This window comes from Emydura macquarii, unplaced genomic scaffold, assembly GCF_026122565.2.
Source record: "Emydura macquarii macquarii isolate MOO-44397 ecotype Brisbane River unplaced genomic scaffold, CSIRO-AGI_Emac_v2 contig_2768, whole genome shotgun sequence".
In the NCBI taxonomy this organism is placed as follows: Eukaryota; Metazoa; Chordata; order Testudines; family Chelidae; genus Emydura; species Emydura macquarii.
In genome coordinates, this window is record NW_027132905.1 from 41,487,790 (window position 1) to 41,499,977 (window position 12,188).

A 12,188-nucleotide genomic window follows, 5' to 3' on the forward strand; every position below is an offset into this window, starting at 1 on the left:
ACTTTCTGTAGTCATAGGTGCTGGAACTAGAGGTGCTGCCGCACCCTGTCTTGAAGCGGTTTCCATCATATACAGCAGGGTTTACAGTTGGGCTCAATGGCTCTCAGCACCCCCACTACAAAACTGCTCCAGCACCCCTCACTGTAGTCCAGTGTTGAAGTGTTCGAGATAAGAATGACAGAAGTTGCATGATATGCTGTCCCCAAAACAGCACAAACATACGTTTGACATACAGGACAGTGCATTGGTTTGTTTTTCTTTTATAAAATGCATTTGTTGTTGTTGCAGCAGAGGCAGACTTCTGAAAATGTCCCTTTTAACGTTTAGTACAATACCGGACTTAAATAGAGTCTGTAAAATAATGGATTTACAGCAGAAAGTAGTAAGTGCATCTGTCACAATACTTGGATTGGAAAGACACAGAGAGTATTGTACTTCGGGGATTGTAAAGCTTATTCTGATTACAAAGGAGATGCCTAGCATTCAATGTGATTTTTTCCCTTCGCTCTTCAGACAGATTTGGGACCAGCATTCTGATTTAGGGCCTGATTCAAAGTCCATTGAAATTAATGGAAAGATTTCTCTTGGCGTTCTTTGGCTTTGGATCAGGCCCTGAAAGGGACAGTGTCAGGTTCAAAGAAATCACATTTTTTTATTTAAAGAAAGACGTTTCTTTGGCCATCTTAATCAGACCGTAGATTATTAAAGAATTTGAAAGTCCAGGGTGGAGTTTTCAAATTTTCTTAGCACTAGACCAACTGTTCCCACTGAACTCCACAGCAGAACTCCCATTGAGCTCAATGGGAACAGAGCTAAGCTCACAGCAAGCCCTTCTGAAAATCCAGCCGGAAATGTACTTTATGCTGTTACATGCTGATTGTTTGCTCGCTGCACTCATCCAAGCCTGGACAATAAAAACAAGGCTCACCAGTGTCTCTCTTCTTTATACTGGAGTCCCATTTGGCCATATTCTGCCACTTTCACCGTGAGCAGCGATTTACTTCAGAAGCACAGCTCCGCTGCACTGAATGGGATTATTTGAGGCATAAAGAACCAATTCGGGGGGGTGGGAGTTTATTTTAAAAATTGTTTTCTTGGGAATTAATTACAATCCTTGAAACCTATGTCTTAGTTTTGTCAAATCTTATTTTTACAAATAATCTACCTTTGGGGGTTAAATGTGATCCAAGATTGTACCTTTGCCTAGGAAAGGTCACCAAAATTGTAATCAACTCAACTGAGAATGCCTTCTGAGAGATCATCCGTAGCAAGTGGGGACCATGATGTAAGAATTTCCTGGACACTAGGGAGTCACTACTAGGCAATACATATTTCTGTAACCACAACACACGTACAAGGATTCAAAACTAATTTAAATCCTTTGCCATCTCTTTTCTGATGAACAAATTTACGAAAGAAACCTGGTGTTTTGGTTGATTTTAAACATTGTTTTCTAGGTGTAACAAAAGATGATACTGGTTTGCAGCGTAACTGTGTAGAACAAAGCTACATACACACACAGATGAGCTCCTCAGGGCGCCACCATTAGAACACAGCCCCAGTTAAGGGTGAGAGTTCATTGGACAATACTTCTTCCCAAATCAATTGGTTGGAAAACACCATCCAGTTGGAACCAAGTTGACTCCAGGATTTACACTATTGTTCGCACATTCGTATCAATGTTCAATGGAATATAAATGTTCTCTTTTAATTCATTTTGCTGCCAAACAAACAGAAAGAGAAAAAATGAATCTTCCCTCCTCCACCTTATTAATCGTATTTTAATTTTATTTTTTTTTACATTTCAGTTGGTATATTTGACACCTGCTTTTGGCGGCATGGGTAAAAAGCTCAAGAGTCTCTCGACATATGGCTGCAGAGAGGAAAAAAAAGGTAGATCGATGGCTGAAGAGTGTCACTTAGAGGTCAAAAATACGTGCTGCAACAATATTTTCTCCAATAAATGTTCACTACTTATCTCTAAGGCACACACTCCGTCTCTCTCTGGGAACACATCAGCTTCAGACTCGTCCTCCCATGCCCAAATCCAAATACCTTGTCAAACCCAAAAAGCTTGGGTCGAAAGCATGTGGTGTAACTAGAGTCCACCACAAGTGACAACCCTTCAGGAGAGCCAAGGGCAGTGCTTGACCCCACTGGATACCTCCTTGCGTAAGGTGCGAAAGTATTGCTTTGCCCCAGCCTGCTGGTGAACGAGGACTGTGCCACAGCGTTTCCTTCCAGAGCAGAGTAAGGCTGCGAATCGGACACTGCAGGAACTAGGCAAGAGTGGGATGTTCTTTGAAATGTCTGCACATGAAAACACTCTGCCCCATCGCTGGTCTCCTAGCCCCGTCTGTCTTCAGCAAGAAGCACAGTGCCGTCCTGTCAGTATTCCGCCCTGTGCCTTCCATGCTGGGAACAGAGCACAGGGCCGGAGGGCTGTTTCCCCCCCAGGCTGGGCAGCTTGCTGTTATGGAGGGAGCATTCCCCCCACCCCCCCCCATGAGTTATGCTTGCGATTCACTTTCCCCCTTTCATGATGGCTTCACAGTTGGACAAACACACTTTCATCGCGATTCTCAACTCAACAGACACAAAGGGGGAGGAGGGAGGAACATAAGAGGGGGATGAAAGGGAGGGGAGAGCGCCTGTCCTCAGACGAAGATCTGAATCCTGTCCCGGATTGTCTGCCTGCAGATGGGGCAGACTGTCAGGGCTGTGCTGCACTCGTGGCAGGAACCATGTCCGCACTGAAAAACCAGTTTGATTTGGTTGTCGATACAGATGGGGCAGGTGATGCGCTCCTCCATCTGGCGGTAGCGGCTCTGCAGCTCCTCCATGAGCTTCCGCTGGTCCGTGGACTCAGCACCGGGGCTGCATTCCACCTCTGTGCTGTCTGCGGGAACAGGAAGCATGTTAGTGGCTGGGTACTCTGCCTATTTCCTCTGCAAGTCCCTCCAAATTCACTCCCTATCCCGCAGAATGCTAATTAGCTCTGTCTAGACTGTTTTTATTGAACCCAATCCAAGAAGTAAGAGATAAGTGTTTTGTTAAAAGGTGGCCGTGCTTCTCTCTCCTCTGGTTTGTTGCTGAGCTGGTAAACGGCAGCAGCCTTGAGGGACGTATAAATCATATTCTCTGGGATGCGCATCCTCCCCCATCATTCCAGAAGAAGCTGCCACTGCATGGAAGTGAAGAAAAGTGCAGTGGTAGCAAAGAGCTGGGGGCGATGCTCCTCAGTAACTGGCTTGCGACTTGTTCTGGCGCTGTTTGCCATTGCTACATTGACTTTAAATTCCTGTCTGCAGTACTGTTCCAGCTCTCTGCTCTAGCTTTTCAGGTTATAGATACAGAGCAGTCAAAGCTGATAGAAAGCATTATGATCTCCTGCACAGCACAAGCCATAGAACTAAAGAGGGTAACTGAACCCTCTTTAAGTGCAAAGTTCAACAGAGAGGAGAACTTGCAGACACTTCGTTCTAATTCAAATGAGATGAAAGAGCTCCATGTACTGGTCACATTCCAGATGGGGTAAATAAATTCCCCCTGAAAACAACACAATTCACATTCTGTTCCTGAACAACAGCTGCTGTGTGCTTTTAAACAGATGCCCGGTTTCACCCCAGAGATGGCTGCATTGCAGTGGTGGGTGAATGTCAATGAAGTTTGTAAGGAATTTTGGGATGAAGTTTGGGATAAATGATGATGGCATGGCCCGGAAGCCAGCTGACATGTCCTGGCACTATGCTCAAAAGCCTGACAGCTTCCATAATCCTCTCTGCTGCAATGGACTGGAATCTTCCGGCAGGGATTCCAACCCGGGGGCAGAATCGTTACATTTTCCTGTATTCTATACGCCTGAAGAGTGCAGCAATAACAGGGCATTCCTAGGGAGGATTTCTGCCCTGGCCAGCTGTGTACATGTATACCACGTGACAGGGGCTTGGCTCCTTTATACTTCCATCTAGGCAGCCTGTTGGCACCTGGCCCATTGGGGCAATCACAGCAGCAGTGTGTTTGCCCTCAACAGCCTCTGCCACAGGGATGGAGAAACACTCACTCCCACTGACCAGCACTGCAGCAGGTGAGGGGGTGAACTCTGTGGCTAGTAGGAGCCTGCTGGCTCCATGGCATGGAACCAGCATTACAGTATTCCCTGTGCGGGAGATTGAGTGATGAGGATGGAAGGCACTCCCTGTATAAAACTGCAGCGATCCAGGCTAAGGCAGGAGAGGAACTCCACCAAAAGCAATCAAACCCAACTGCCCTGGGACAGCTGGCTAACCCCAACCCTGCTCACTTGGCTCCCCCAAGTTGACTTAGGTTAAAATGCCGTCAAAGTACAAGGGCAAAACCAGGCTCCTGCATGTTGCAAGCTTTCGTTGATCACAAGTTTCCACTGTGAAGTCACTGCTGGTGCAAGGGGCTGGAAGGACAGACCCGGAGACAGACATCTGCTGTCAATTCACAGAACAAGCACGGCACAGGCAGTGGCAAGGCAAACACACGCTGCTCTGCCAAAGTGGCCCCTGGGCTGGCTTGTAGCAGCTGCCTCTAAAGACAGTCCACCTGCGGCCTGTCCGCCGAGGCTAGCTGTGTGGTGATCGCTGTGACGAGCACTGGAACGCACTCCTTGTGCTAACCGCACTGAGATCAAGCCGCCAGCTATCGTGATGTAGCCTAAGCAAACATTCAGAGGGACCTTTTCTATTCAAAGCCGTGAACTACGAGAGCAAACATACCTTGCTTGAGTTTTTTGGTTATTGTCACTTGACATTTGATGCACTTCTTCATCCTCCTGGAGCATTCTACCAAGAGTGGGAGAAGGAGAGAGATTTCAGCTAAACCCAGCGGTGCTTGAACAAGCCCAAAAGCGAAAAGAACACACAAGCGCATCCCATTTTTAAACAATCGGAGAATCGCCTGGACTGTAAGAGACTGTCTGCATGAAGCAGAGAAGACTGACTTCTTCCTGAGCTATGTGCTGGTCCTGTCGCTTCATCTGCCCCTTCCCTAGAGCGTCACATGCCACAGTCCTAATGCCTGAACAGCAGCATTACCACAATGCCCATCGCTGCATAGCAGCTGTGAAACAATCCTGTATTCTGACCGGAACGGCGGGGGCTCTTGCACTTCTTCCTAACCAAACTGCAGCCATATGGAGGGACAGTGGTGAGATAAGGGACTTGATTAGACTGTTAATATAATTCAAAGGGAAACAGAAGATGGAAACCAGAGGGGCAGGGAGAGGGGAATCCCTTTGAAGGGGTTTCGTTGGAGAAAGCATCGCTGGTTGGAGCTGGAACGTCCGCCCTTCCTTCTAGACCACACAGGGTAGCTGCCTGGGGTCCCAATCCAGCAGGACAGTGGGAGATTCCACGACCAGACCCGAGGGCGTCCCATCTGAAGGGCCATTTCAGGAATAGCACTGGGGTTGCTCTGGTGAGCACCCAGCAGTCTTGTCCATGATGCTCCCCAGACCAGGGACATGAGGAGGTAGGGCGAGCACCAAAAAAAAACCAGAGGCAACTTACCTTCACACACGATGCTGTGCTGACACGGGATGAAGTGAATGAGCAGTGCCAGCTCAGAACAGACCAGGCACTCGGAAGGGGCTGCCACGCTGGCCACGCTGAGGTTGGTCATGGTGTTGGGGGTGGTGTGAACTCTGCGCAGGCTGCAGGTCACTGTGGAGCTGTCTGAAGAAACCTGTTCTTCCCTGCAACCATCACAGCGAATTAGCGTCCACACGGATTGCAACGGCACCCTGCATGCAGAAGGCAGCTCTCCCACTGCCCTTATCACACCAGGCCAGTTAGGGACGGGTGCAGAGCCAGGCAACGGGCCAGATCTACGGCCGGCGTAAGTCTGTGAAGCGCCCTTGACTTTGACAGAGCTCCCTCTGTTTACGCCAGCTGAGGATCTAGCCCAAATGTATCAGAGTGAGGGGAAGTGAGAGGAAGGTATCTGTGCCGGGCGTAACAGTTCTTCTGGATGAGGACAGTGAGCCCTGGCCAATCCCGTGCAAAGTCAGCAGGCTGGGATGTTTAGAAAAGGCAGCCCTTGGATTGCACTGCCTTCATAAGCGCCCGGGATGGGCCTGAACTCAATGCCTACATCTGAGCCCTGAGCCCAGAGAGTCTGAGTTCTGAGCTGGACCCTGATCTCAACTTCGTGAACCCTGGCGTTCCCAGTACCTTTCGGGAAGTTTGGATTCAACTCCGCCTCCAAACTGCTCAGACCCCCCTAAAGCTTTAGATTCCTGCCTGGAGTCTCATCTCCATTTTGTGGATCCCAGATCAAGATGCCCTTGAACTTTGAGGGAGATCCTGAGGCAAGAATCACCAGTACGGCCACCTCAGCTCTGTGTGGGCAGAGAAAACAAAGGCAAGCTGGTTTCGATAGGGATGAAGCCTGCCCTTAATTAGATCCGCCCCTCCATCATTCTGGAGCAGCTGCCTGCGTATAAAGAACTTGTGTAAATCAGAGGATTTACTGAACTGGTAAACACCATCCATCTTTTTCACATGGCATTATTTAAACTTGACAGGTCTAAGATGGCATCTGTCACATGATGATCCACTGCCAAGCTAAATCCTATTCACGTCCCCAAGCAGAGGATGTCTGCAAATCTCTCCCAGAGCAGAATGGTTCTCTTAACTCCTTGATGTCTGATTCTTTCTGTGCTTTTCCAATAGCCAGCTACCATTCTAGCAGAGACTATAATGGCATAGATGCTCTTTTCTAGTATCGTGTATATCAGCAGTGTTTGAATGGAAGGAGCAAGGGGAGGAACGATCATGTTGCTAACGGAGTCTATCCTTGTCTTGGGATACTGCTAACTCATCCCCTCTGAAGAGGGCTTCCCACCCCACCTTTTGAATACACCAAAATTAAAGAATTTTCATGAGGTGAAATGCTCCCTAACCTCTGACAAGGTTTTTATTGCCCACAAACATGCCTCCTCTGTCCTCCATTTGAGCCAAGTTAATCAAGCCGAAGAAAGAAAGTGGATAACACTAAATCAGAAAACCCAGGAACTTCACAGATTCTTCTAAGGTGATCCCCAAACCCAGAACGTTTACCCACCCCTTGCTCCTCCTGCAGCTGTTGGGGGTGCAGATAAGAGAGAATTCTGATGCCCACCACTTCTGGTTTCAGGTCTGAAGCTCCAAAACCCAAAACAATGAGGCTTTGCAAAACGGGACCCAAAGGCCAAGCCATTTTTGATGCTGTTCTCCCTATGAGCATATCAAATAGAATTGCTCATCTGTTTCACTTATCAATTTAAAGATGGACATTGTCCAGCTATAGGAGCTTCCAGAACCCAACCTTTACATGACATTTGGGGTTCATCTCCTTCTCTACTTTGTTTGAATCCTGCAATGAATAGATTAAGAGCAAAACCAAACCCAGAACTGCACTGCAATATGAAGGTCATCTCCAGGGATTAGATGTTCAAGGACCAATAGGGTGAAATTCACCTCTGAGCAGAGCCCACATAAGCAGTTTATAGGCCCTATTACAGGGCCAAATGACTCCCATCATGCAGTAAGAGGCTGGCCTGCTAACATGCAATCAACTCTTCATTCAGACAGTCAGGCTGCTATGTTTATCCAAGTATCCCTAGTCTGCTACATCATACGCCTCTGTGAGCTGCAGAAGACATCCTGGAACCCAACAAGAAACCAGAAACACATTGCCAGTAGCCCGCTCCACACCGAAGAGGAGGGGCTTAGACTTTGTATACATGGCAAAAGAGTTCTTTTGCTGGTCTTGCTTATGCCAGTTCCCCAAATGAAACAGAACCACACCAACAAAGGGACTTTTTTGCCAGCATAAATGCTTCTATAGCCAGGGCTGTTGGCAGCATAGCTATATGGGTTAGGGACATGACATAGTTATACCAGCGAAACTTTTAAGCATAGACCACGCCTCAGACTGACAACAGGGAGATGTCAAAAGTGGATGGGTCATGAAAGAAACCACCAGCCAGTTCTCTCAGAAGACACTGATTCTGCAAGGCATTCATCAGATGATCACCCATCAGTTCCCACTGAAGTCAATGGCAGCTGAAGGTGTTCCACACCCAGAAGAACAGGCTAAGAGCATCTGGCACGGCTACAGGGCTGGGGGTAGGAAGTGGTCACACTCTGTAGCCTACCTGAATTTCTGGGAGAAGTTCTTAATGATCTGGACTATCCTTCCATCTGCAATGAGGTCCAGGGGAGACTTTCCCCTATGGTTGGCGTAATTAATATCTGCGCCTTCCTGTGCTAGGTAACATGCAATCGCAGCTCCGACATTCAGCTCTACGTTTCCAAGGAAACCTGAAGCCTGTAGCTAAGAGAGGGGGAGAAAGTCTCTGTAAGCCACTCAGAAACCTGGTTATGGGTCAGACCCTAGAAGCCAGCCTCAGTTCTCATGCTTGCAATGTAAGTGAAAGATCTGCAAGTTCCATTTTGCATCCCTTATTTGTGAACACAGTTACTTAGACATCTAAGTCACATACTTATTTTTACTACAGTAGCGCTTAGAGGTATCAGCCAAGATCGGGCCCCATTGTGCCAGGTGCTGCATATTCTTGTAGCAAGAGACAGTCCCTGCTCCAGAGAGTGATCTAAATAGAAAAGGCAGACAAAAGGTGCGAGAAAGGAAGGATTATCATCCTCAGGTTATGGGTGGGGAACTGAGGCACAGAGAGATTATGTGACTCAACTGAGTTCACACAAGGAGTCTGGGAACTGAATCCTGATCTCCTGAGTTCCAGTCCAGTGGGTTAACCACAAAGCCTTCCATTCTCTCACAGTTACCCTGCCAATAACTTACACATGCAATTTTTTCAGGCATAAAAACAGTGACCCATTTAGTGTCAGGCTGAAGAGCAAGGTCTAAACTGTTGGTATTTGCAATGTCCATCACAGTAAAAGAGGAGGGGGAGAGAGTGTGTGCATTACAGGGAGAAAACCACAGCAGATGGATCATTAGTTTGGCAATAGCTTATAAAAACAGACGCACAGCAAGGCACCTTAGATCTGCACTGCTCTAACAAGATGTGAGGTTAAGGGGAGGAAGCAACATGGTCAAATCCATCCATGTCAAGAGGAGAGTAAAAATAGGGATGACAGTGTTGTGGTTAAGGCACAGAACGGAGACTCGGGTTGTTTTCCTGGCTCTGCCACCAGTTTACCTTTTGATCTTGGGAAAGCCCCTTCCCTCACTGGGCCTCACTTTCCCCATCTACAAAATGGGCATAAAAGCGAGTGTGAGAAGGCTCCATTTGTTAGGCTTGTTTAGACGCTGATTGGTTTTAAAAAAAAATAAAACAAACTGCCAATTTCACACCCACCCACCCACATTTTAAACTCTGCTGACACAGCCCGACTTTGCTTGGCCTTTCTACGCTGCACTGAAGTTAAAGTGCTAAATCCAGAGCGTGTCTGAGTGACACCACATTAACCTGGCAGGTTATCTACCCGTTAGTTGAGCTCGAAGGTTCGCTAAAGATGAGGCTGAGGATACAAGCCTGATCTGCTAGACTGAGAGGCTTAAAATACGTAGATGTAATTCAGCTCCGGGGATTCACCGAGGTTTGGCAGTGGACGCCTATCGGAGCAGCCTGATAAGAGAGGGAGACTGTGCTGTATCCCATCCCCTGCCCCACCTCTTCCACTCGACCCTTGCTCTTGTCACCGTTTCTTTTTGTGCTTGGGCTGAGAATGGGGAATATCACTGTTCAGAGTAGGAGGTCCGGACACAGCGAGTCCCAGTGCAAGCAAGCCAGATGTCCCCCTCCCACCCGCTGCTCTGATGGCCATGCTCTCAGCTGCGAGCCTGCTGAGATTAAAATCCTGGCCTCCTGTGAGCAGACACAGGCGGTGGAGCCACATTGCATAGAGGCAGTGCAAACCCATTTCCATTGCCAGGCACGTTCAGGAGACTACGCTAAAGCTTAAGGGATGAATAGTTAGTGGAAGAAGTCCCAAGTGGCAGCTATTTGCAGGGAGGGGGCAGGGAAGGTCCCAGCCTTCTTAGATTATTGGATGCAACGCTGTGTACAATGGGGATATCCCCTGGTTGGCTCATTAGGTCGTGTGGCTGCTGCAGCACGGACTGGGCTATCTGAATCTCCGCACACCTTTGCCTCCAGCTGGTAATGCCATCCGCTGGCCTGCTTGAAATGAATGCAGTGGTCTCAGGCCAGGTCCCAGCAGAAAGGTGTCCACACCAACGAAACCACCCCCGCTATTTGCGCCCTACTTGCCAGTCACAGCACAAAGGCCAGGACTGAATGGGTCACAGAGACTGAATTGTCCCCCATGCCTGGGCGGTGGTTCCCCCTCCACGCTAGAGCGGGGCACATTAATAACTGGGAAGCTTGGCCCCACTGGGAGGTTTGTACCTCTTCTGAGACTAGACAAGGCTGCATATTGGGGTGAGGAGCAATAGCTGGCTTTAAAAAGGAGTGTTATAGGCCTAAACCAGAGCTCATGGAAGTCAATGGAAAAACTCTCTTTAATTTAAAGGGTTTTACACCAGGCCCTACACGATTCAAGTGAGGGAGTTGTACATTTAGGCTGAGACTGGCAAAGCACCTGCAGGAATCTGACGACACAATCCTATTAATAGGAATGGGAACTGGGCATCCAAAGCCCTTAAAGCAGCTTTGAAAACCTCTGCCTGCCGTATTAGCTGCTAGGGTCCATAGCATGACAACCCCAAAAGCTAATCAGTCCCTGTAAAAAGAGCTCAGTGAGTTCCTAAAACCCCACCCCCTGCCGCAGCCACCTTCGCTTAAGTTCCCAGATTGGTAGAGTAAAGAGTGAGAAATGACTGACAGACCGTGCGCGTCTAGCAAATGGTGGCAACGCTGACAAAAGGCACTGATTACAGAACTGGCAGTCAGCCCCTGCCCTGAAAGGGGGATGTATTTGGGCAGCCGGCACCGCCAACTGGAGTCATCTGCTCTTGCAATGCAGGCTGGTGCCGTGGGATACAGCACAATAACAAACGGATGGAAAGAGGTGCAGGGAGGTGGACTTTTCGGAGCAGATCCAGGTAAGGGTGTTTGGTGCGCAGTGTGTAGAGCTGCGCTGTGTTGGTTTTCTAATCGTTTTAAATTACATTTAAGCGTGATGTCAGATTTTTTAATGTGTTAAATTGCCTTTGCCCTGGAACAATTCTCACCTCACCCAGATTGCGTACAACTGGTATTTGCACACGCCACTTACGTTGTAAATTGGCACACGAGTGTAGAGGTACTTAAATAGGTGATGGAACAGTCAGAAGGGCTAATTTTATTTAGAAAGCCTTTGCAGGAGAGCTGGGCTAAGCTTCCAAGGGCTGACAGGCCCTCAATTCTAGGCCTAAGGAACGAGTTTTTCGGAGTACAGATTGAGTGTGAAATTCAGCCCTGGAGTAACTGCAATGAAGTCAGCCATGTTACACCAGGGACAGGTTTGGCCCAGAGAGCGAACCAGCATGCTGAAAAGCAGCTTTGCTGCTGCTTACGTGGCTTCGCAGGTTGGGTTGGTGGGGCCTGCAACATTCCCTTCTAGCAGGTGTTTGTTGTGCAGGAGGGAACTGTCAAGGGGAAGCCTCCAGGCCTTTAGCGCATGTGCTGACAAGACCCATAGCAGGAGGTGGCATGCTGGGAGGCAGTTACTTCAGCCTCAGGCTCCTCCTCACGGAGGAGAAGCGGAGACGGGGGAAGATGTGAAACAGCGACACTCCTCTGCTCAAGATCACTGGGAAATCTGTGACTAGGTGGGAGGCGGGGGAAGGATTCTGGCTCCACTGACAGTGATGAGAGTTTTGCCTGACTGACTTCAACAGGGTCAGGATTTTACCCTTTATAGAGTTCAACCACGACTGATATTCTCATGCCCCTGGGCAGAGCTAAGGTGACAGGCATGAAAACTACCCCTTCCTTGGACATGATGCAGTCCCTGTCACACGCACACAGTGCCTACCCACCTACGTTCACACATGGCTGGTGTAGTGTCCAGATGTTCTTGGTACCATCCAACAGGGAAGGGGAGTCACTGCAGCGCAACCTCTGGACTAAGGCCAGGACTCCTGGCTCTGCTACTGGTTGGATTTGTGACCAAGCCCCGGCCCCTTTCTTTGCCCCCATCTCTAAAATGGAGGGAGTGGTACTGATGCAGCAACTTGGGGCACTGGGG

At 48.6% G+C, this 12,188-nt stretch overlaps 1 protein-coding gene across 12 annotated transcripts in view; it reads right to left on the minus strand.

The window, feature by feature from the left end:
• Positions 1–1,682: 1,682 nt before the first annotated feature.
• MIB2 (MIB E3 ubiquitin protein ligase 2) overlaps positions 1,683–12,188 on the minus strand; it is a 104,749-nt gene continuing 94,243 nt past the window's right edge. For 11 of the 12 annotated variants that reach the window (XM_067567218.1, XM_067567210.1, XM_067567211.1 and 8 more), the window contains 4 exons: positions 8,168–8,346; positions 5,538–5,722; positions 4,746–4,811; positions 1,683–2,899 (listed from right to left, as the gene is read on the minus strand). In XM_067567218.1, coding sequence (XP_067423319.1) covers positions 2,658–2,899; positions 4,746–4,811; positions 5,538–5,722; positions 8,168–8,346 — 672 coding nt within the window. In that variant the 3' untranslated portion in view covers positions 1,683–2,657. Of the gene's footprint in view, positions 2,900–4,745; positions 4,812–5,537; positions 5,723–8,167; positions 8,347–8,515; positions 8,624–9,193; positions 9,244–12,188 lie in introns of those variants that run through there. The other variant, XM_067567220.1, reaches the window with a different exon arrangement.